This window comes from Antedon bifida, chromosome 6, assembly GCF_963402885.1.
Source record: "Antedon bifida chromosome 6, ecAntBifi1.1, whole genome shotgun sequence".
Lineage (NCBI taxonomy): Eukaryota > Metazoa > Echinodermata > Crinoidea > Comatulida > Antedonidae > Antedon > Antedon bifida.
In genome coordinates, this window is record NC_136231.1 from 22,360,570 (window position 1) to 22,388,027 (window position 27,458).

The following is a 27,458-nucleotide window of genomic DNA, read 5'->3' on the forward strand; positions in this document are numbered from 1 at the left end:
TGGTTCCCACTAGGACGCCACGTAAGGATGTAAGCCGCAACACAAGCGAATTGACCAATCACAAGCGATGGATTATTCAAATTGTCGTTGGTGATTGGTCAATTCGCTTGCGTTGCGGCGTACGTCATTGCGTTGCGTTCTAGTGGGGACCAAGCTTAATAAACATGATATTTAGTTGGCTAAAAACAACACATACTCATGTTTACCACCAGTGTTTTCTATTGCAACGTTTATTAGCTTTTTACATGGTTATAGGCGTACCCGTCTCCCATATTCACCGTCGTAGCTCTTGAGTAGTATTTCCAAGATATATTTGAGCACAGTCAATATTGAGGAGTCTCTCATCGTACAAATCGCTATCTGACGTCATTACTGTGGAAATTCACAATTCATGAATATTTATTGCACAGTATTTTTGCATAGCTGCAAGTCCACTTTGACATTTATAAAAAGTTTTTTTTTCAAATTATCATTATTATTTTTGACTTCACATGCGATAAGTGCCCAAATACACCTAAGATATACTGTATATACATATCAGAGCTTTCTGTCTATACAAATCCTCAATAAATAATTTCAGTTAAGAGCTTAACATAACCGTTTATAAGCCTTAAAGAATAAAATGAGCTTGTTTACTATTTCTTTTTATGTATAATTTACAAGTTCATTGTGTGAGAAACAATTGTTCACTGTCCCGGTACCTGTCCGGGGCGCCCATTTATCCAAGGTTTATATAAGGTATTATTCGTATATTTTACAAAGTAAATAATAGACTACACGAATTGATTTAATATTTACAAGCATAGCTATGCACATGGCAAGCTTAAAATAGATTTAATATTTGAATAAATACATTAAAATAACCTACTATTTTGTAGGGAAACTTGAATACTGTCGTTAAATTATGTACCACAAATATTGTACATTGAATGCAACAAGCCAATGATAAATTGAATGACGTCGTAAGGTATTTTGGTCCTGCGTTTAGTATCACGGACGGTATAACAATACTAACAACCCAATATGCCATTTTTAGTGTACATGATTTGTAGATAAAAACGATGATGAATACGACATAAATTAAATAAACACCAAAATGGCTTAAGGTACATTCGATGCGATATATTACAAGATACACTTGACTTCTAGTGGTCTCCTTCAGATTGAAAATAAAGTTCAGCTGCACTACACGATAACATGAGGCTGATATTGTTAAGATTGATGATGAGTAATTTACTCGTAACGAGAATATCACATCACATTTTGTACAAAACAACAGATAAGTACAGAAACATAATTTGGCGCCTTGTTAACAAAATCATGGAATAGGAAGATCGTCTGCTGTCTGTGCTTCGTCTGAGTCTGGTATTTCTGCCGCACTTCCGTCACATGTCACACAGCAGATTTCTTCGTACCCCTCCAGTCCGCAATACAAATGCCGTAATTTAGGGTTGCACAGCAGAGAGCCTGAGACGGGAACGCATTTTTTGCTTTTTACTTCTACAGTGAAAAAAAAGAAGAAACACGTTTAATTATATTGTCAATTTCAAATCCAAAAGTCAGGAAAGCTTGGGTGATTCCAAAAATTGTATTGTGATTAAATCATTCCGAAAACTGATGATCGCACTCGAGAAGGTATCGAAGATTGTCAATGTTTATGAGCAAGTAAAATTGATTTGGTAAAGGATGTGTGTAATATACCCTTTATCTTTAAGTATTTCCCAGTTTTTAGCATCATTATTACTATTTTGGGAAATAAAGAAACATAATGTTTATCAGTTTTTAGAATATCCTAAACCAATTGTTCATAAGTTTGATGAACCTCGTATTGTGAAAATTTAAAAAACTTTTAACGTGTTTTCTGAAAGTGGTGAAAACGAGTATATCCTGGAAGATGACACTTATTATTATTCCGATTAGATGCGATTGAGTGATGTGCGGGGCTTCATGTCTGTCTACACTATCAAACTAGTTTGTCAAAAAAGTGTGATGGTAGTCATATGACGTCATCGTGTCCATATGTGGGCACACCAAGTAAAGTTTGATAGTGTAGAAAGAGCTTTACTTTAAACAAACATGCTGCATACATGCTACAAACTACAACCAATTAACGGTACCTACGCTTGCTAGCACATTCACCCATGTCGCATTCACTGCTACTCTCTGGTTTTGTTTCAGGACATTGGTAATCTGAGCTTCGCATTGAAGGAATTGAGCAGGTTACAGTTCGTGTCATGACTCCAAGACCACAAGAAACTGAACACTAAAGGTAAAAAGCCATTGTTAGTCCCAAACACGTGTCGTACTAGTTCTAGACACTGAATAGCACGCATTCATAACACTCTATAATCCCTAATGTCCATTCAGATTGTCGTGCGGTATCATGTCTATAAATATATTATAACCATGCTACAGGACAGGCTACATCATCCTATGTAAAACGAAGGTACCGTCAGCAGAAACGATACTGTAGGCTGTTTAGTGTTGCTAGACATGATACCGTATGTGTATCGGGTGAATTTCTATCATGATCTTAACGTTCCTTTTAAAACTGTATTACTTACTACAAAAATGCAAAAACTTATTTTTATTGAATAGGAACTATTGTACTAACCTCACTCCATTCTCCCGTCCTCCATACCAATGGACACGGGTCGTTGTTGCATGCTTGACTATTTGCTGGCATTGGACCCGGGCACTTTCTATTGTTTACAGTATTTGTCCTCCCCTTGTCAACCTTTATGCAACGAACGCCACGAATTTGGATACCTCCACTACCACATGTTCGAGTACAATGTTCCCATGGATCCGTTTGCCATTCGAATCTGTATAATAAACAGTTTTATTATTTTGTTTGTCAAATAATTGAGAGTCATTCTTTTTCAATAATCAATATTGTTATCAATATTATATCAATTTTCAATACAGTATTTTATAATTCCATCTATTTCAACTTAGAACCAAAACTCTACAAGAGAAATGTGTTTTCGGAAGGAAGACACGAGGACGAATGTTAAATCGACCAAACACGGTCCTGATAATTAACCAAAGGATACTCATGCGCACGTTACTCTTTTGTATAAATTACGTCACGAATAACACATTCACCAGCCACAGACAAATACATATTTATGTATGAGTATATTACCGTTTTTGTGTACATGGTTGTGTATTACAGAGTCTTCTGCTATTTATTGGATCATAATCTGCCTTTCCACAAAGTTCATTACCAACAATTTGATTGTCAGATTGTCGTCTGCATTCAAATGACTGGGTTTGCCATCCTGAAAAATTGAATCAATGCATTATTTTGATGTATTGGTGCATGCAGTATACAATAGTTTACATTTGCAATATTTGTTCGTAAACTTCGTCATGATAATAAAATGAAGGCTTAGCCATAATTTCACAAACAAAATGTACGCGCGTTCTGGAGACAGGTTTCTGGTGATAAAGTCTGAATGGCGGATGTAAAATAACGTCATAATTACAGCCGAATCAATAGCACTCCCACTACCAGATTTTGTTTGTTTGTAAGTCTAGACCAGACGGATTAAGAAGTTCAATATTCGTATTAATGGGTCAAGAACAGCATTTTTTCCGGTTTAGAAGTAAAAATTAATTGAAAGGGGTTGTATTTCGGTCAATATTATACCTCCTCCCCTCACCCCCGTATTTTGAGAATCATACGCCCCTTTTATTTATACGTAGGCGCACAAATTAAAATTTGAGAAAAGAACAAACCAAAATTACCTCCTCCACATTGTTTATTGCATTTTGACCATCCTACTTCTTGCCACAAGTATAAATCATCACTCCTTGATACTGCTAGGTCTTCAGATGGTAGCACGTATTTGTAAGTGAAATTAGCTCTTCGTTGATCTTTTGTACTGAATACCTGGAAGAAAAGTATACATAATATTTAACATTGTTGATACACATTGATATGTTTTGTTTGCTTTTGAATGTTTTGTTTTGGCGTCCCTGACACAAGCTTTTGCTTTATTGGTGACGCCACCATTTTGGAAATAAATGTTAATTTTGAATTGAATTGATACACAGTAGAACCCTTCATTTGGGCCACCCCTATTCAGGATTCTCGTACGAACGAGGGAAAATATTGTGCTTTGACATTACGGTCAATCCCTATTCAGGATACATCCCTACCAAGGGGGAACTTTGCTGGGTCCCGAAGATGTCCCTCTAATAGGAGTTCTACCGTATGCCTATTGCTATCCTATTTCATCAGTCATTTTCACATTAATTTAGGGGAAAAATATACTGCTTAAATACTTATTATTTCTTTCTTCATTATTATTTAAACATTTGTTGGACGTCACGTGTTGCGTCTATGCCTGACACCACGAGCAATGGTTCTACGACCTTACGGATGTCGCCTTATGGTATCATTTTACAATAATGGATTAAAAGATCGAAAACAAATCTTCTGAAATCCCTGATATCCCAGTCGTCCTTAACTCGTCATAATTCTCTCATTTGCAGTAATGAATTTATAATGAAATTGTCACGTACCATAAGTAACATGGATTGAGATATAGGTCCGTATGTTACGAGTTTCTCTTCGAAGCCGTCGTTTACATAGACAAAATGGGATGCAACGTCCACGAATTCCTTTGACTGCGATTGCTTACCCATACCATTCAAAATCCAGCTTGATTTCTCTGGATTTTTTAAAGCTAAAAGAAATAAATGATCATAATGTTGTAACGTATATAAATTGAACATGTAAATGTGTTATATTAAATGAATCTACTGTATGTAATACAGGTACTATTAGTTATATTTACCGAAGAAATGTTTTGTATTTGTTACTTCGGTAATTTCAATGTGACGGGCGCCAGCTGGAATAACTACCACTCGCTGGTATTCTATAAAAAAAAAAAGCATAATTATTCAATAAACATCCTTCGAAAGGACAATCAACTGGAATGAAACATCACAAGGTGTGTGTTAATGTTTCCTGTATTAACTGTACTTGGACAGTTCGTAGTTAAATAACCCTAATTAGTAATTAATAGGTGTGTCTCTGGTTACGAATAAAAAAAATGATTTTTTTCTTATAGGAGAAATAATTTATAAATGTGTTTGTTTCATAGGGACTTGGATTTGATGACAAGTTATTAGGTGTGGTTTTCGTGTATCGGTTTTTATAAACAGGGAGAACAGAAAACGATACAAAGGCTCAATAGTTTGTAGGCCTAACACATTCTTGTCTACGTTGCCTGGATAGACACAACTATTTTAACCACTTCTTCAAAATGAAACTTACTCTTCTTTTTAGATTTTACGTAAGATCCCGTGACAGAACGACATTTAGAATTGTCACCCTCACAGATTCCACATAAATCCTCTGTCTTCCCCGATTCAAATACACTGTCACAACCAATTTCCTGTAACGAAAACAGAAGCGTTAAGACAATTTTATTTTCAATTACAAACAGAAAATCTAATTGCATATCAGGAAGAATATACTTGTGATCCTCCCCTTATGGTTTCGCACCTCTATCCCGAACTGATGAACGTGTTTAACAATTTCCACATATCCTTTCATCATCGTTATCTTATATTGAATAGGGGAGTGTCCGAAATGTCCGCTTATCAAATTCAATTACGTGAGTTCATAACCGCACGGAAAGTACGTTTGTATGATAACAGTTTATAATAGTTGACCTACATAACACCTGAGGCTCTTATTCAATTTAAAACATGTATGATTATGCATAATATCAACAATATTAAAACACTCACAAACTAATTTGTCTATTACTTTGTTTCGTTAATAGCGACCTTTCGTTTTTCACAACGCGCCACTAGACTATCACGAGGCACATGCTCAGAAGCATCTAAGAACGGTAGTTTGGTCGTTTTGCTTGTCACATCGTGAAACTAGAAATCATTATTCTTGTTTGTGTATGTGCATGTGTTTTTCATTAAAATGTTAACGTCTTTTTCCTCAATATATTCTTTGAAAATTTATTATGATTTTATTTTAATTTACACCTATATTCCTAATATATCATCCGTATTTTAATCTATCACTTTTGTTTTGGTGTCGTTTTAAGGTCAGTGGAGGTTATTGCAAAGTAATAGAAAATAATTCATGTTTTTTTAAAGTGTATTAAATCAAATAACAGTACCTGACATTTTCCTTGTACGCAAATTCCATTAGGGTTGTCATAGGAACACCTGGTACCATCTATGACGTCATAATCTGATACTACAACATCTCCAGTGTTTTTAGACATGCATGTGAGACGACATTGCAAAGAGCCTTTAAGACAATACGAAATTTATTAGAAAATGCACATTAGAATGTTTTACATCTACAGTATTGTTTATGAGCTTTTACTTTGAAATTAGGAAATAAATGAAGTATATTACTTTATATAAAAAGTGTTTTAGACTAAAAAGAGAAATATTAAAACCATTGAACTTACTGTTAAGGTTCTCCATTGGTGCCCATGAATGCAGACGATCAAGGTAGCGCCAGTTAGACAGTTTATCTTTACATTGTGCTGCTCTTACGTCAGTCTTCTTTCCTAAGCAGGGCTAGAAATGGAATTTAAAAAAAACGAATATTAAATAATAATTCCACATTACACGTTGTTGTGTTATTAACCAAATTATGATAATACCGGTGTGTACTAACCTCAGCATTACACACTTTGAAGTCTTTACTGCTACCGACACAGTCGGCACCTCCATCAGCAGGCCTGTGAAATTATGTAAATTTAATAAATTTAAGTAATGCCAACTGTCTTAATTTGTTAACGTTATACAAACCATATTAATTAACTTTACCAATATGATCATAAAGTGCTATAATAGATACTATATAGGAAAGTCTCCTATGCGCATGTGTATAAATAAATCCTCTAGATAAGTAACAAATACTTACGCTGGGTTGTTACATTGTCTTGTTCTGATGGCGACACCGGTTCCACAGGAGAATGAACATTCGCTAAATTCACTATATTCACTCCAACCACCATTCACAACTGTAGACGTCACTATAGTTGTCGTCTTTTCATTTCCATTGTTCTTGGGTTTCTTTACACACTCTCCTTGCATACACCACTGAAAATACAATTATAATTATTAATTAATTATATTTATATTTTAAATGTCTGATTTGTTGTGTGCTGGACCCAATTATTATAATACCTCAGTTGTTTCGAGGCCGGATACGGGACCGGTTCTTGGTAAGATTTTTTAAAGTATCAAAAGACAATTCATTTCACTTTAAACTAAAACTTAGATAAAATATCACTTAATAGCAACATCAAAAAAGGGCAACAATAGTACAGTAGGTAAATAAATATAAATTTAGGTTCAGTCACATGTAAACAAAATTAGAAAATACTACAAAGAATTGATCAAAATGGAAGTCAACAAACATTTGCATGAATAATCATAGACTCAAAGAAAACAAATTGTTGAAGAGAACAGTTCAAGAGACAAAAAACCTGCATTCAAAACAATAATAGTACTGTACAATTTGTAGACCTACTATTTACACCCAATAAACGAATATTTGCAGATTCATTCAACAAAGTAAGAAACAAATACTTTTTAGTGACATTTCGTAAAAGAAAAACATCAAGTTATTTCTAAATCAATTTCTTAATAAAATATATTATAGAAATATCATAAAAATAAAGATCACAAAAAAGTATAGAAAAGTAGAAAGTATAAATAATTAAGTCATTAAAAGTTAACTGAAGAATTTCTGGCATTGCACATGCGCTCAATTATATATTTTTCAAATCAAGCTTTTTTGCACAAATGAAGTAGAGAAACGAGATACAAAAACGGTTATTATAAATATTGTAAAAACTCTACCTTTCAGTGGGCATATCTGCTGCTTTTAAATCTCGTGTACTTAATGTGTGTACATTATGTTGTTTGTATGTTTGTGTAGATAAGATGAGAAAGTGTATATGTATCTTGATGTTATATTTTTCAAAAAGTACATGTAAGCGAACTAAATAGATTGCCGAGTCTTTAAAATATTAGGGTACTGTACAAATATCACCATTGTGATTTTTCACTATTGATAGAGTCTATCTATCACTAAAATCATCATCTATTTGCTTTAACTAAATCATCAACATCATCATCATCATTCATAATCATCACCATTATAAATAGTACCAAAGCAAGCTAACCTTCATTCATGTTGTGTATATAATAATTATTATAAGATAAGTGCGTTTGTCTAACTAATCGAAATACCATTTTACAATAATTTATGTAACTATTGCCATTGTTATAGATACAAATCTAGTTGCTGTTATTGTTATTAGTGTTGTTAGAAAAATGTACGTCAGACAGAAATATTACATTACAAAGATTATTATATTTAGTTAGTAAACTTATAATACATGAATTATGTTGAAACGTGAAAGCTTTACATTAAGTTCAACATGTTTCTCACTTCTTACACCATGTAAAAAAGGAATTCAACTAGGCTCAAGTCTGGGGTCAGTTTATTCAACTACGTAATCTTACAACATTTGGCGGCAGCCTTCATTATTATCTTAACACATTAAATATATATAAACATCTGTTACAATTACAATTTATTACAGTTTACAGAAGAAAACAAGTTACAAAACTGCCTGATTCATTACCAAAAAACATGCATTACACCTAGTGCTCGCAGTTTGTTTGAATGACGTCAGGAACGGGACGTAACAACACTTACTGGCCAGGTAATATTGAGGTGTAGTGGAAAACACCAGTTGATTGGGTGAGTATGACATCGTCATATCAATGACTGTTTTTCTTTTTATATAGGTTATAACATTGTCCAGTTTTGGCCAACTTCGATAGAAACTTTCAAGTGATTTTGTTTTGTTTTATTTTAATAAAATACTGATTGTCAAAAGACAAGTCTGATGGAGAGTACGGGTTAGGAGAAATTTGGCTCGGCACACGGTTTACAATTTGCTTTTCTTGCTCAATTCCCTCTTGGACTTCTTTACACATTTTCCGGCCATACACCACTGGAATTTGGCATGGAATAAATGTAATGTTAGTATGTTAGTATAGAACAACAATTAGTAATATTAGTTTCTACAAAAGTATGGCATTACATAACATCATACATAATAAAAAATACTTGTATATAAAGTATGTGTAATGTAAACGTTCGTAAATACTGTGTTCCCCTAATGTGCATTAAAATGTATTAAAGTATATACATTTCTCAATATATACAGAAAAAACACATTATTAGTAATATGAAATAATGAAAACAAAAGTTGTATTGCAATGGATTGGAAAGTATGAACTGAAAGTGTCGAATTCCTAAATCCAATAGTAATCCATTTCCACAACTAAACCTCAGATGTAAACACACAGAACTGGATAGATAAATTCATAAAGATCGCAAATCAAATGTTTGACCTAAATATTAATCTAAACAATTACGTTTGAAAAATAACCGGAAATAACATTTTCTTCCAAGAACGAGATAGTGTACCATACCATTTCTCAGTTACATTTTATATAAAAAGTTAAACGAAACAACGTGGAAATACATAAATCGCCGGATGTACATTATTCATGTAGCTGATGGAGTGACACAGGTGAAGTAGAATATCTAGTAGAAAGAAAATGAAAGTCTTCCCATCTGACTATGCAAACCACAAAGTCGAGTACTAGCTTATCAGCTAAAAGCAAAGTACTAAATTGTTTAGTGAATAGTCTTGAGTTTTAAAGGAGCAAGTTTAAACTGCAACGGAAATTGATAAATATTGAAAACTAAAAACAAGTTCACCAGCATGGACCGAAACACAGACAAATCAAAGTTTAATAATTGTTTTGTTAAAAAAGGCTACACTGTCAAATATGGAATACACTCGTTGAACCTTAGAGGTAAAACATTAAACTTGACTTCAACCCCAAATACAACATGTCGTATTCACATGTGGATATATCTAGCCAGTGGCACTTTGGGTTTTCCATTTATAGAATACATCAATGACGTCAACAACAGATTCGCCTTTTTACCTAGTGATATATATATTTAGATCTAGAGTACGTCGTGATAAAATATACGTGAGAGACGTTAAGTGTTCAAACCGTGACTTCTTAGATAAATGACCTGTTATTTTTGGTTAAGCTGCAATATATGTTGTAGTATAAAGAAAATCATAGTTTTCTAATATGTGCAACTGCGCAAATGAAATCAAAACAATGTTAAAAATAGCCACGTAACAGGTATATTCCTGTCAAAAGCTGGTGAATGGTTATACAAAATTGGACAAACACCAGTCTTACCATCCCAGAGCCACATGAGCTACCCGGAAGAGCATAACCTAAATAATATCCATACCACGGGCTGGAACTATGTGAACACATCAACTGAGAACAAACATCAAAATTGCACTGTGAAAAGTAAAGAAAACTATTACTTAAATGATGTTATGTTTTTCTTACCGACTTCTTGCGGCAAAATGTTCCATCAAGAGCTGGTCCTTTCTTGGTTTTACAAAAGTATGGATTTTTGGGTTCGGCACACCACAGTTGTCCACAAGGATCCATGGCACCGAACTAAAGAAATCATTTCAATAAACAACAAAAAACAAAAATATTAAATCTGTAACATAATAATTAAAGGTGGAATTATAATCACGTCTGGTGAACAATTCACAACATTTGGAAGTTGTACATAAGTACACATATTAATATAACAATACAAGAAAATAACAGTTATTTACCGCGGTACAACGTCCGAATTTACCACCGAAGTCAAATCGGCACTGGTCGTCAAGAGAGAATTTTTCGCCTGGTAATCCTGATGGAGCTTCGTATTCGGTATTACCACTATCATATGGGTTGTCATTCATACAAGTGTAGGAACTGTAATAAAAAATAATAATTGTTAATAAAGTTACAGGCATGATGATTCATGATAAATGGTCAGATATTCCAACCCCCTTCTATTCCCTCCTAAAACAACTTCCATATAAACATGGGAATTACGCAGTTAGCTGGACACAAAAAAAGTCATGTAAAGTGTTTATCTATTTTGTTTATGCAATTGTATTGTATATTAAAACAAAGAAAAAACTGCTGTAGTTTATATTATTAGGCCAAAAATATGTTTAATGCTATTTATAGTTTTTGAAAAAATACGGTATGCCTTTGTTAGTTTACAAGTTCATTTAATCGAATGACAATGCGTTTTACGATATTAGAAGAAACGTTATGACCTGGTTTTTTATATATTCACAAAACACTATCATTTGATAGAACAAATCAACGTCCCGACGAATCTAATTGATACATTTTCAACTTTATAACGTAAGTATTCGTACTTAAATAGACAAATATACTGAGTTGAATTACGATAAAATATTCTCCAGTCGGTTTATCTGTTTATGTAATTAAAGAAATTTAATTTATTAAAACAGGCATTAGGGAAACCAGGAAATTGCCATTATTTAGCAATTGTAATGTATGTCTATCGGGAAAACTTAAATACCGTACGCTGACAGCAACGTATAGCTTGACAGGTGTAAGTAAACTGAACAAATTTTATATTAGAATTGACAAATTATTTTAATATTTTGAGGTAAAAATTAATTAGGATAATACTATTTTATCAGTAAGATAGATTTTGAAAAAACATGTGAGGCGACACTGACACTCAGTGAATCCCAAGTCCATTCACAGCAAGAACAGGAAATTGAATTAAAACTTGAACGTCGAGGTCACAAAATGTCAGTTTGCTCGGATTGGAGGAATAAGTCGCGATCAACGATTTCACAACAAATAGATTACTTCGAATCTTAATTCAATAATTCGCTCAGACTGGGAGAGGTAAATATACGCGACAAGTAAAACATCCCTGTAGTATTATGCATCAAATTGTTTAATTATTTCTTTAACTTCAGATCTTTATCGGCAGTTGAGTAAAAATGCATAGTTTCAATAAACTATCTTTTCATTGCGAGAGGTAACAATTCCCGACAACTATAACACCCTATAGAATTATATCTAAACGTGTTTAATTAGATCTTCAGATAGGTATCTCAATTTGGGTAAAGGGCACGTATTGATTAACCTGGGCCAATTTCATACTACGAATTTTCCATACACACAGTGCATAATCATCTGATATCATATTGTCTATAATACTTTATCTCTATCCTTATTGGCCTAATCTCAATTAAGTTAAATAGGAGTTGTATATCAAGGTGGGCTTGCTAACAGGTGAGTTTATCACTAGGTCAAGTCTCTGTAGATTCGAGGTAACAAATAATTCGCCAGCCAATCAGAGACTGTTGTTAAAGTGACAAGTATTGCATCTTTCCCACACAGATACAGTATAATTATGTTATTTCTCGATCTCTTGCTAAATTACAAGTTAAGTTTGTTCCCATTTGCAACTACCATTACAGCTCAACTAGGGCTAGGGTGTCCTGTGGTTCTCATACATGGGTTCCATTGTTTCTATGACTAATTTTAACTTAAGACATGTGGCAACCAAATGCTTGGTAATGCACACTTGTCAGATTAAATGCAAAACGTTTAAATGCCTTACGCCTACCGTACTTACTTTAAACATTTAAAATCTCAACAAATCGTAAGATACTTTACTTTTATACTTCTCTGTTGTTAATGTTAAATATGAAGGATTAATTTGACAGGAAATTTCATCCCAAGTATGGTTTCAATTAGATGATATCCCACTTACCTAAAATATTGTTAAATATGCCAGTAAGCACCGGTCGTTTGTGCCAACTAGTACTGTACTAAAGTCTGACCTTCTCGGGTGAATTAAAAGGAGGTTTTAACTAGGATACAAATGATAATCCATTTATGGATTGAATTGAAATACTACAAATAAGACAATTTCAATTAAAACAAGGGTCTGAAAAGATATATGCAATATGCTTTTTTATATTAAATTATTAATCGTCATTAAATTCATATTAAAATTCTTTTCATTTGTAAGAATGAATTAGGAATCGCAAAAACCAGCCAAGTCATGCATGGGCTAGAAGACACGTATTGATTGATTGGATACACATTTGAAAAGTTATCAAAATGATACGAAATGACGCGTCGATTAGATGAACATGACAGTTACCGTACCCATTGACAAATACAAGTTTTAATGCATATACTTCTCATTTTCAGTTTGATTTAGTACCGTATCTATTTGCCAATTATTCGTTTTTTAAAAGGAAGACTGACTTTCAACTAGGTTAGAAGTCTCCTGCAATGTTCATTTTTAGCAAGAAAGCAGCTGATTTACTACAAGTACAAATCAAGCAGAACTCCTGATGTGACATTTGCATTTCGGTCCCATGCAGAATAAACAATAATGTATCGTGCTCATGCTCGGGGGCTTATATGTTTAAGACTTGTAATACCCATGTCCGCGAGTTTTTAACGTTTAACAAAGAAAACATGGTATTAATTTGCATAATAATTAGCATTTCATGGGCAATCTGAAAACAATAACGTCACGTCTATTCTGTAAACCTTGTAATATTGTTTTCTCTTAACACCGTACTCAAAACATTACAATATACAAATTACATTAAGCTACAAACTCGAAGAGTATGACAATACTTTTTTCAGTTTAATCTATTAATTTGGACTGCACTTAGTACCAATTACACGATATTCATTATTGAGAGCTGACCCAATGTACACAGATTAATGAATAGCATTCATATTTCTTTTGCCAAGAAATAGGTCTACAGAAAATTAAATAACCCAACACCTATAACCAACTAAATGACGACTGAACCAAAAAACAAAACGATAACTACCCCAGACGTTTAAATTTACCATTACTAATTTTGATGCTTTTGTTAATTGATAGTTTATAATTTGACGAGAGTATAGTGTATGTTAAAATTAATTCATTTTAGGATATATTAAAGAAATATTTGTTGCTAAAAATAAAGTTTACTGTATTTAACCATTTAATATCACAGACGTATCATTTATCAGATTGAAAGTTAAAGTCATTAAATTTTCTTTTCCTGATGTCGTAAATTTCACTTAAAGTTTGTGGGGCGGCTGGCGATTGAAAAATAAAATTGTGAATGTCAATTGCGATAAATCATTAGTCAATTCTCTTTCCTCCTCAGATTCTTAATAGATCTTTATAGCAGTAATAACTTTATACTGTACTGATATTAAACCTGGGTATAAGGGCCAAAATAGTGATGATGAATAATGACAAAAATGACGTTACGACAATTTGTCTTTTTGTTTTTCTTTATTTTGGCCATATTGGCTGCCCATGTTACAACGCTTAGAAATAATACGAAAGTAGACAACTACCAAAAGGGAAATAATAATTTGGTTACATTCATTAAATTAGTCTTAATTCGTAAGAGACTAAAACAGAACGGAAATGAAAGGAAAGAAATAAAAACTATATAATTGGGTAACTTTGTTCAATAATAGCATTACAGAAGTAATTTTGACAGTCTGCAAAAAAAAGTGTAAAATTATAATGATGAATGTATTTCATTTGTATAGGTATGTTGGTGTACGGTAACAACTATTTTAATCCATGTGAAATGTCATTTATTATAGGCTACTTTAAAAACACGGTATGTTAATATAAATTAAGCAATTTAAATTAAAAGTACATAAAATAATGTTTTTCTGTTGGAAAATATTTCAAAATTAAGTCAAATTAAATTCGTATCCTGTTTGTAGTGTGCTATGACAAGTTGTGATTATTAATTTCGTTATAGAAATATGTTATTGCTGGGCTGAGGTTTCTTAAAAAGGTGTGTCGGCATTGCGAGATTCAAACGTTGCTAAAAATATGATATACCTCCATTGAAAACCCCATTCTTAAATCTTGTTACTTAAAGATGTTTTGTCCCCCAAAAACATGAAAAATGAAGATTAATTAATCATACTTTGAATAGGTTATTTTGTAGTTTTAATAAAGTTAATCACTTTCGTAGAAAAAAACCGGGAAAAAATAATGTTTTCACTTATAAAATAACATAATAAATGGTTAAATTCAACCAAAAATCCATTGGCTGGCAGCCAATTTGACAATTTTTGCTTAAAATTACAGTTTATTCAGGTAAATACATTTTTTTAGATCCAATTTTTAGTCAAAGTGGATAACTATTATGTGACATTGAAATGGCATATTTAAAAAAAAAGTGAAAAATTATTTTTCAGGGAAGACAATACATCTTTAACTACAATTTACCGAAACTTGGATATACGTTCCCAAAAATGTATGATAGCAATTAAATCTGACTGACTGAAAAGTCAATTAACCGTAAGTACGTAATACTGTCTGTATTATAATTTTATTTCTCTAATATTCCAAAGTTTCTATTGCAAAGTCATGGCACATTGGAGGTATTTGGAAATGTTAGATTACCAAATGCGATATCAGAACGAAAACCGAATGTAATGTGTGTTTAGATTGCCTGATAATATTTAATTTGAAAGTGAAAATAACTTACTTAAGGTTGCTCTCAAGTTCCTTTTTGCTGCACGATGACCAGAAGTATTTGTGGTACGTAGCTGTGACAAGAGGGGCCATGATACTACCTTTGTTTGCATCTTTTTTGCAAGCATTTCCCTGTCCGTCGTGGTCCATTCCAAGCCTGAGAAACATTAAGTTAATTATGTTTTGTTAGGGAAAGAGTATATCATATTTCTTCTATTCTAGACACCTCTAAACCTACTACATGCTATCGTAAAAAGGTGATATTTGCACACAATACAAATGTATTTAATGTGAACTTTGTTATGCTAGTTAGGCTTATAGCAACAGTTAGTGTAGATTAGTTTAACTTCACTTTTGTTTTCTTTCAGGTTAAAATCTTAGAAGAGAACCTTAAATCTTAAAAGAAAGGCCAAGAGACAGAAAAGGTAATACAACTTTGTTGAAGTTAAATATATAAATGTATATAATACTAATCAGTGACGAATTTGTGTTAATATTTTAACGAACAGTAGCGGTGCCGTGTGCTAAAATATTTCTCGGAAGCGACGCTGACCAGGAAAGTGGCCGCGAAGCTCCTCTTTTGCACCGCCATTGTTTGTGTTTAAATGAACTTACGTGTGTCCAACTTCGTGAACAGTTACAAAGCTTGTGAGCATACCGTCATCTTTCATCAAGCCACAACTTCTCATTGAGCACATGCTACCCAATGGTGCGTATCCTTAGTGTGCAAGCATGCAGTTAAAAGAAGTGCGTTATGGGTTAGTAAAGTAGTATACTAAAAACCTAAATTGGAACCAGTTTGGTCCCATCAATGTCTATAAATATCATATTAAGTTCGTTAAGAGATTCGTCACATAACATCTTTCTGTTGGAGAGTGCGGATTACAGGTTCTAATACGTTTTACCATACGAATAACCTTTGAGAAGTATTGGCAATAATGCTTCAGGAGATCAAACGCCTAAATACAATAGTATCATAGAAATCAACACTCCCATAAATCAACAATTATTCTAATATTATGAATTGATAATAATCTGATAAGCGTTGTATTCAAATTATAATATAATACCAAAGTCATATTGGCGGATTAGTATACTAATTCGTAAACGTCTGAAAATTGTCAAAAAGGTCAATGACAGCAATTATCCGAGTTAACATTTAAAATTGTTATCTGATTTGTTTTTAAAGTTCAAATTATATATCATTACGTTATAGTGAAAGGTAAGTGCTCGTATTGTTCTAATCTGATCATCTTCAAGATTTGGGTCTGAATTCTTAGGTCATCTTAATTCTAGATTTTTGGATGACCTTGGTCTTGAGTCTGCCTTTAAGTTATTTGTGGTCTATCGCACTGTTGGGTAGTGAGTCTTTGGTCACCTTGGGTCCAGAGCCTGGCCTAAGTTATTTGGTATACCTTGCTGGTCATTTTTGGTATAGAGTCTGGTCTAATGCGTTTTATAAATTTGTATGAAAGTGGTTTGGTCAGGTTTCATTCTAAATAACTACCCGGATGTGTCTGAAAGTAAGCTGAACAAACTTAATTTATAATCGTTAAAAATCTTGATCTTGTCGTCCAGGTACTGATTTTTCATTAGAAAACAATGAAACCTATTTATTTTAACGTACGTTAGTATTGTGGGCTTTTAACACGGGTCACAACACTGGTCTATACTATAGATTATATTATTAAGTGGACGATTCGAAGGCATGCTATAACGGAAAGCGCCAGGCAGGTTAGGCAACGTTTGAGTACTTACAGGTGTTCAGATGAACTTTAATCGTAAATTTTTGTTAGATCATAAATTGAAGTTGTTGAAAGAAAGATAGACTGGGCTTAATAAGTAAGTGTTAGAGTGCAGTGGTGTTGGAGGTTACTGAACATTGAGGAAATTAGCAAGGAATTTGATAAACTTTGACAAAGTCCTTCAGGCAAACTTCATATTTTACTGTTAATCACGAAGTTAATAAGCATGGTGTTGTCTATCTAGCTTGCTTTCGGTGAGTGGGTTAGTAATGGTTGCATGTTTTAAAGGAAATCCCACTTACACATGGCCCACCTCGTGTGAGGCTACAAATGCCGACAAAAGCCCTTCATCTCGGGTGAGGGCACAACTTCTGGGACTATTACACATACCCCTCACAGGGCCATATCCTGAAAACATTCAACGTATTTTGTGTTAAAACTAGATAAAACACAAATTGACACAACGCCGTATGACATGATCTTATCCACCTTCAAATCGAAATATTGCGTTGTCTTACGTCACAGTTAAAATATGTGCAATGTTCTCTTACCTGCTGGTCCGAAGCTGTCACGTGTGAAGAAGAGAGCCAGATCATGATGTTCCTTATTGCTGTCGTCTGGGTGGTTTGCTTTGTAAGCCCATGTGCATACTTTTCTCAAACTGGCGGCTGGTGAACCACTGATCATTCCGCTTGACTGCGGAGACAAACAATTAAGTTTAAATATTTTCTTTTAAGATTAACATAATACATGATTTTTTTTTAACTTGAGCTTCATGGATTTTTTTTTTAATGAGCTATTTTAAATAAATGTCTATATTACCTGTGACTTGCTGAGCATTACAATTCTGATGACAGCAACTGTGACATCGATGTTCAATGATTTGTGGTGGTATGCTTCATTTACCTAAATAAAAACAATAATTCAATGGTTATATTTAGTTTTAGTTATGCATTATTTAACATAGAATAATTGCGTAATGTATACGGACGGCGGTTCAAACGTGTAATACGGGCCATAGTTGTTTTAAATACGAATGCATTTAACTTTATGTCATTACTTTGTACTTATTGTTACTTACATGACAATTTCGGACGGCGTCATGTTAAATACTGTTAAACACGTTATGCAAATCATATTTTCAATAAATATCGGTAAAATATACCATTCATATTCATGGCACACGATACAAACGTAAGTGATTCAATATCATTACATATTAACGGTAGGCTTATTACTTAATTGAATCTATTTGTGCTTTGTCACGAAATTTGTAAAAGCCTAATAACATACGGAAAGTGAAAACATACTTATTTAAAATGTTCAAACAAAAGTTATCAAAACAATTAGATTATAGACAAAGGTCAATATTTAGAGACTGTAAAGTTCATCGTTAGATAGATGAACTCAATATCACAATACAGTACAGTATATTATCTTCTGTGGGTACATTTTCCTTAGGCTCTGTCTACACTATCAAACAAAAAGTGTGTGCCCAAATGTGGTAGTGATATGACGTCATCGTGCCCATATAATGGCACATCACATTTTTTGTCACATAAAGTTTGATAGTGTAGACAGAGCTTTATTAACTTGCTTAACCGGGACAAATTTGTTCTTAAATTTAAAAAATTATTTGAGTAAAATATTTGTTAAATACCTGCCTCCTTTCGTTATTCTTAATAGTATAATAGTATTTCAAATCAGAAATAGATATTTTATTGAGGTATTTCGTTTTAATTCAATGTTATATCAATTCACATTGAAAACCACTTGTTCCAACAGTCTCAGAGGCATAACATTGAATTACATTAAAAAACTTGTGTCCGAGTAATATTATTTGCAATTACAATTATTTATTGTCAATAAGTGTTTTTGCGCATTTCTTATGTCTACATTCCATTGTACATTTCTTTTGAGCTGTTTATTCTTACTCCGACAAGAAACCAATGTAAATATTGGATGGATAAAGTACTTACGATATTCATCATGGTAAGAAGGTAAGTTGGAATGTTATCTTCACCGTGGAATTCTACCATTGTGTTGTCAACAGCAAGCATTGTCTCAATGAAGTATTTTCCTCCCGATCCACGCTTAACTCTTCCAGTTTCCATTGCAACGTCTTTCACTTTTTTTACAACTTCTTCTGCCGAATCTATATAATCAGTTAGTGATGATCAAATTTATGCTTCGCCTTACACGAATTAACGTGCTCATGATCAAAACATGTTCAAATTAATTCATCGTGCATAGTTTGATCATGACCAACTCTGTACAAACTAATATTCAATTTGGAATTTTTTTTTAAATGTAAAGATTTTTTTAATTAAAATTGAGAATGATATTTTGAATATTTCATTTGTAATCGTAAAAATACACATTAGTTAATAACTTTAAAATTGTATTTTAAAAAATAGTTGTAGTTATCTTATCTTAACTACTTTACTTTTAGAATCCCCACATCCTATATCTATTTGACTTAAAGGTCCCTAAAGATCCATCTCAGCATTAACTGATACTTTTATGTGGTTTTCCTTCCTCATATGTTGGATTTTGAATATTAAATTCAACTATTCAACTGGAGGAACGAAAAGAGGTGGTTGTAAAATGGTAAATTAGATATAGGCCTATGTTGTATTGAAGAAAATTATACGATTTGATTCCAGTTCAGTCAGTTTTTTCTGTCGGTCGATGTTTGAGTTTGTATTTACGTTTTAACTAAATGTCAGAAAATTAGTATGGTTAATTGTATCAGTGGTTTTGTATTAAATGCATTAGGCGCTAAAGTGATATTCATCTTACCAAAATCACCGAATTTTGAGCCGTCTCTCTTGACAAGGGCACTTCTTTCGTACACGATGTGGGTCTTTCCTGCCTCAGGGTTGTTTGATCCAGTCTCAATTGGCTCAACTATCTTTTCGTTGCCATCCTTATCTTTAAATATACCTTGCTGAAATAAGAAAGTGTAAAAATGTAAGGTAATAATTAAATTGTTTATATTTTTAAAAGTTTATTAGTAATTATGAAGTGTAAAAAGTTCTTGTTTTTCTTAAGTAGGCCTATAGTTGATGTTTCGGTTTTCAGGTTAAAAACTGAATGAGTAAATCTAAAATAAAAATTCTAAAAAACCACAAATTGCAATGCCACTTTACTACAACCGGAACACAAAATGTCCAGTTTCTCTTAAATCGTCCACTTTGTAGTATGTTATTGTAACCTGCAGTAGCGTTCTTATTAACAATCCGGTTACAGTAAAAGTTTTTAATACTTCCTTATCCCATCGGATCATCATATAATTCAAATTAAATTGATACTTGGAAGAGTTCGTAACAATGCATTTTGAGATTTTATCAGTGGAGTCATTTTATTGAATAATAATATAGATATTTTTGAATGGTGTACTTTATGAGTCACGTGTATTGTTTCCCGTTGCATTCCCAAGTGTCTATCATCTGACTCAGTGTCGTTCAAGACATGTTTATCTACAGAGGCATATACAACCGAGGAAACGTTGTGTTTTATCGTTTTCATTCAGACCCATTCTCTCAACGAGGCTTTTTACTATGGATTGTCCAATCATCGTTACCAACATAAAATCTAGGTCAACATAAATTTTCTTTCAAAGAATTTAATTAAAAGTTGTACAAAACTATTGTGCTTTCATAATTAAAAGTATTTGTTGTATTGTAGGCCTAATATTAATCTAGATTTACAGACCTGTTAATATATACTGTACAGTTTCGTATTTACATTTAATAAATGTTTATTTTCCTTTTCTTTAATATTTGGCAATATTTGGAGTTTTTAATAGGTTACTGGCACTAGGATGTGGTTAAAGGTCCTGATCCGGTTGTAGTAGTTTGTAAAGAAGCTTATTTAATATACACTAATGTATTTCGTACTAGGGTATTTCTTAATAGTATATATCAAATTTGAATGGTTCTCTTTGTAAGCCGCTTGCTTGAAAACGACGCGCGCGTAGACGTGTACAGTTAAGTTTCGGAGATGCGGACCACACAGCAGTCATGTACGTTTACGATACTTTTACGTGTTTTTAAAATGCTGCTAAATAGTGCAACTGTCCCTTTAAGTACAAAGTGACGTTGAGGTTGTTGAGGTCAGCTTTTCTAACCAAGTTATTTCATGAGTAGGACAATGCAAGGTGCTATTCTGTTAATCACAGTAGTCGGTGTGGTGTTGATATAGAACCACTGATTCATACATCAATATACTACCTCCCTATAAATTGTGTACAGTCAACAAAGTGCTGTTTTGTTCTATCATTTATCATGAGGCGTAAAATGTGGAAGGTAAACGGATGTGTGGTTAGCCTCACCGTTTAATAGAATCACCTATTCAAAAATGTGGGACAAGAAAATTATCGTTATCGAAATCCTTTAAATGTCACATGTTGTATAAAACCATTAATATCTTTCATATATAGGCCATGTTTCACTTTGTCTGGCATGGTGGAAATCGCACGCTGTATACAAATACATAAAGTCCGCTAACACAATGACTTAGCCCCATGGGATGATGTCCGCAAACACCTTACGGACAGATAGAACTTGTTCGCCACAAAACAGTAGCAATTCCCATAGCTAATGCACCCTTCATTGTTCCTTCCTATTAATGTGTAATTTCCTATGCAATCGATAACGGCTTATAAAGCAATTGAAAAATGTCCATAGAACTGTTTGATGTTTGTAGTCTGGGGATGCAAACTTTATATATTACTGTTATTTGGTCCCAGTTGAGTCGATATATTATTAGTCAGCTATCCACGTGACCACTGTTACTATTTAATACGAAGGTCAGGGATTTTCTAGCCTTTACCTTTTTAAATATGAAATAGTATTCATTGTGAAACTAAACGTTGCCATAATACGGAATGTCATAGGTTGTAAATGCATACCATTCACCTATCGCTTGCCCTTTTTAAAACCTCATATAGGCTTTTTAATCACCCTAATTTCCTTTTATCGCTTTTTGCTGGAAGAATTAATTTAATATTAATTGATTGGTGATATGATTTGTTGAATTCATGACTAAATAAACAAATTTGTATTTTAAGTCAACGGTTTGACCTACTGCCTTAAAGTATTGACTTAATTAATTCTAGCCTGAAATCGATACCTAATCAAATGACCTAGTACAAGGTAGGCCTACTACAATATAAATATTGTTTATATTAGGTGATAAGCATTGTTATATATATAGGCTGTGAATGTATTTATTATCATATTTAGTAAATACTGATGCAGTTCCATATTAATTCAACCACAATTTATTGTTAATAGGTCTAAGCATCACTCTAAAAAGTAATACATATTTATAGTACATTGATCTGCCTTTCGTGCCAGTAGGAGCCAGAATATGCCACTTTTACATGATGCACTCGACACAAACGTGTAACGATGGCATGGAACAAACACGATGGTGGTCTTTCTGGTGGAACTTCAAGATGATGTAAGATATTATACGGAATAATTATGTGAATTTGCTTATACGAAAACCATAATACTCTACGCTACTTAACCATTATTCCCGTCAATTTAAAAACGAATAGGCCTAAATGAGTGGTGTAAAAAAAAGCTGTTACATTTAACCGAACCGTATCAGCCGTAACTCATCACGTGATGCATAGCGTTTTGAAACTTATTATTTTAAAGAAATGAAGTGGAACATCTTGTTCGAAAATAGTTGTAGCAACACACGCTAATTAGGTTAATGGTATTATTAGCATTTGTTTTCACGCATCATTCCATTGTTGAATCAGTGCGCATGATGATATTTGATTTTTATAACGTTTAGGATGGGTTTATGTTTAGTTGTTGTTTGCAAATACCATAGTGAAATTATAATAAAAAATTATATCGACTTTTATTTCGGCTGTGTAATATCATATTAATATCGGCGCTCTTTTGGTAATTTCGGATGTTTGATTCCCAACAAGAGAAACGCATTTCGCGCTATTTAAATCACTTCATTAAACCAATAAATGCATTATCTGTTTTCGTATTGTTTTTCGTAACATAGCATATTCAACGTTTTTGTTTTGCATAGTTTTGACGCCACTGGACTATTTACCTCGCATCCCAGCTCGTATAACCCTCTGCATTCGTAAATTCGATATTTTCATCAACAGTAGGCTTTCCTAACCATATAACTCCACTGGTACAGTATTAGGTTACGCACGCCAACCGAGCGCCTAATTTTTCCTGCGAGCACATGCCGAGCGGGAACAAGTCAACGTTCTATTATCCAATTATTAAAGCGGCGGAGACGATGGTGTTATACCGTCACGTTTCTTCGTGCAAACCTATCACTTTCTTAGCAAGAGCACTATGGGAGATGGGCAACCGTGGAGATAAACATTTTTGCTCAACGACTTGTGAGATTGATCCGTTCAAAGTTGGTAGCTTTCCGGGTAGCTTTCTCATGAAATTGAAAAGTAGATTCGAATGCAAGAAAAATACGAGTAGCCCCAGTCGCGCTACTACCAATTATACCAGCCAATTGTACTTATATACAAGGACAACTTTTAGAAGCTATGATTTTTACCTATTTTATCCATTAATGTAGCATATTAAAATATCTTATATGTACAGTAACGACTTTCTGAATGACATTGAATAGTTAATAAGTTCAATTATATTGTAGTTAGCCGGGGGTTTGTTGAAATATCACGATTTAACGCAGACAGAATGATACACATGTAAACTAAATGATGAAATCATAAACTGAAAATGCCCGATGATTATTAGTAGTAAATACTGTTAACATCCTTCATCGTGATTATATAAACGATAATTTATTCGATTGGCGTTGCCGATGCAATCGTAAGATAAGTAAGTGATGTAATAGTAACATCGAGGTTTAGTTGCTTTATATGGACAGATCACAGAAATCAGTGACTAAATTTCACATTTCTACGTTATCTTTAGTTAACAAAAATCGTTCATTCGTTTTTAATATAACCAGGTCATCATTACATCGAATCAAATATGAAATTTAGTTATGAATACAGTAATCTGTAAAGAGTTTGTTATAATCTAGGGGAGAGTGCGTGTAATGCTCAGGAATTCCACTTTCTATATTACACGTGTACATGTCTAGTATCTACCACATGAGATCTAAAACAGTATAAACGTAGTATTTTTGTAAAAAGGTTTGGGGTGAAATCAGTGGTGAAATGTTGATGAAAGGTTGAGAAGTAGGAGCATTTATTGGGTAATCTATTAAGGTTATCAGAACATATATAATTATATTCTTGTTTTCATCCATTACTCATGGATGTTATAAAAATAAATGCATCGTGAATGTACACATAACTTGATAAAGAGCTAAAAACGATTTTTTTTTTTTTATAACAGGAATAAAAAATGAAACGAAACCATTAAATTTCTCATTGTTGATAAATGAAATGTGATTCTCTTGTTCAAGTTGTTACTGTGCTAGCTAGCTACCACACAGGCTCGTACGATTACCGAACTGGGAGATTTGGCCTCATTTCGGCCGATGACGTCATAAAACGGCTATAATGTAAACTCAATTTGGCATTCCAACTCTTGCCAGCAAACTATCTTCTCCCCGGGAGAAATCTTTTTTTTTTCTCTTCGTCCCATTTGTCTGCTTCGATTGACACCGTGGGAGGCATTTTTGCACGCATCAGTTCGAAGCTTTTTATTGAAAATGGTAAACTTTTGTATTACCATATTCAATTTCTCAACTAAACTTCTTCTATTTTTTCAAGGAAGTTTTATACAATTTTAACTCTATTTTACACACGCATCAGTTTTTTTATTTTTTTATTGAAAACTTATTTATATTTTTAAAATAAAACTTTTTTAAATCAAATGTCATACCATTTTTTAACACGTGTATTAAAATGTCATACTTCTCATCTGAAACCTTTACAATATGTTTTTGTACACAATATCAGTGGGCACACCCATGCAATTATTGGCCACTTAAAAGTGACGAATAGAAAATATGAATAAGTGTATAATCTTGTATCGTTTTTGTTGTTGTTAGTATATCATTACATTGCTTGTACTGTATGCCAGATTAACACATAGATGTTTTCTAAATTCTGTTAAATCCATCAATGAACAAAGTATAAGCAATACTTACCACTTCATCTCCACACTTAACAATAGCCATATCTTCGCCTTCGTAGCTTTTGCAACGTTCATCAACTTTCTCTTCATCGACGGTTCCATCTTCATTCTGCTTTTCAACTATAATGTCACCATTGAACAATGGTGTTGGGTTGTTGAGATCGACTGTCGTTGGCACTCCACCAGGATTAACGGTCATATATTCACCCTCGTCTTCATCAGCCTCTTCTTCGATTCCGGCTTCTCGCTTAATTCGTTTGTATTCTGCCTTTTGTTTTGAATATTCTGTATCTGAAAAGTCGTAACTAATGAATTCTCCTTCTTTTGTGGATCTGTAGGGTCGTACTAAGTGGTAGTCTTCAAGGCGATTTATTAAGTCAACTGAAAAAGAAGAACAAAGGATGTATTATTAATGTAAATTACCAGTAGTTAACAAACTTTTCTAAAATAAATAGTACGATAGATAATTATTATCTGTACATTAACCAATCGTTTTAGATCTGAGAAAATATATCTCTTGTACTGAGGTTAATTTTTGGCATATTATTCGTATACTGTACTTTTTATTGGTATTTAGGAATCTAAAGTTGTACAGCAATGCAAGTAAGTAGTATTTATTTTCAATCCATAAAATTGAGTATAGAAAAATAGATATAATGCAAAATAGTTTTAAGTTCATCATACTTTTAGTCGTAAGCATTTATGTAGTCGATTAAAACAAGACATACCACATGCCGGATTTATATTTTAAATTCAATTTCGTGTGGGTTATAAACAAACTCTGTATTGGCTTGTATTCAATTTTAGCTTTAACGATGTATTGCACCATCCTGAAATTGTCTGTAGGTTCAACCCTTGCTGTACATTAAACCTGGATCGTAGATACACAGGAAACCATTATAATTATTTAGAAACTACTATGGGAAATAAAAAAGTAATGTTTTTAATAATACCATGTCTCTTGTGTAGATTCCTGGGCAACTCTACTTTTCCATAAACCTGTATAAACAATAATAATGCAATAACTATTTTAAGAACACTTTTATAGTGTTATCTCATTTTTTATTTTACGAGATGCTGTTTATACCTTCTGAAGAATAAAAATGTTGGTGCCATATTCGGTATTCAATTTCAAAGAAAGCCTCCTGCGAACAGCCACCACAAAGCCAAAGGGATACATATCAATTCGCTATGGAACTTTGCCATTGAACGAAATGTATATCATAATATGAATGAGGGTTTAGAAGTAAGCAAAGCAAATCAATATGCTTAGTTTAGTAGAAAAGTACGCACCGGTAATAAGCTATTATAAATTCGTATTATTGTAATATAAAAAAAACATTTTGACAAACGAAATGCGAAACTAAACTTGTATAAAACATTACGATTCATTGGTTCATTGATAATTTACCGGGGTTAAAGAAAAACTTCATTCTGTCACTTTTGGCCTTGTAGTAGTCAATCCCAAGAACTCACGCATCATTGCAATCATAGGGGAGGAAGTTGGATCGTCTTCAATTATAGTACTGTGTAAATAATACCACCATATAGGCCTATCTATCTACTATATCAACATAATAAATTTATCTATTGAATATATACGCAGGAAAGAAAGATTTAAACCTTACCTGAACTGTGATTGCCACACATACAAACAGTAATCCAAACATGATTCTGTTCGCCATGATTGCGATGGTGTCTCCTTTCGGTAGCCTTGTGTCGTTACTTTACCAACTCAGTCGCTGGCTCCAATCAAAATAAGTTATAACTGTATAAGTTCCAAGTAAACTAAAAAAGGGCAAGATAGCGGAGTGTAACTAAAAAGAATACAGGCCAAAGATTGTTCTTAAGAGTTAATATACATAAAACGAATAACACTTAGCACACTCCGCCGAAGTGGAATACCGAAAGGTCTGGCAACACACAAGTTGACTGTCGTGTCTTATAAGCAAACTCGCCCACTGACTACTATGACAGATGACGTTTCATGACGTGTATATGTACCGCCTAGTTTTCTAGCGACAAACGTTGTTATTGGTTAATGCAGCAATGCCTACACTACTCAATAAAACCCAAGTACTTCAAACTCAATGACATTTCCCTTCG

General features: G+C 33.2%; 2 protein-coding genes across 2 annotated transcripts in view; one reads left to right on the plus strand and one right to left on the minus strand.

Moving 5' to 3' along the window:
* Positions 1-27,458, plus strand: part of LOC144844755 (ribitol-5-phosphate transferase FKTN-like) — a 170,085-nt gene that overhangs the window by 845 nt on the left and 141,782 nt on the right. The window lies entirely within an intron of this gene.
* On the minus strand, positions 202-27,287 carry LOC144845279 (A disintegrin and metalloproteinase with thrombospondin motifs 3-like). Its single transcript, XM_078702475.1, is given in 23 exon segments — positions 202-1,500; positions 2,122-2,263; positions 2,615-2,825; positions 3,149-3,284; positions 3,754-3,898; positions 4,534-4,697; positions 4,809-4,889; positions 5,291-5,411; positions 6,159-6,292; positions 6,459-6,570; positions 6,671-6,734; positions 6,920-7,098; positions 10,309-10,581; positions 10,749-10,890; positions 15,498-15,641; positions 16,100-16,202; positions 17,781-17,925; positions 18,052-18,135; positions 19,209-19,384; positions 20,032-20,179; positions 25,366-25,733; positions 26,306-26,351; positions 26,981-27,287. Coding segments are annotated over 23 exon segments (3,357 nt in total). The 5' UTR covers positions 27,038-27,287; the 3' UTR covers positions 202-1,318.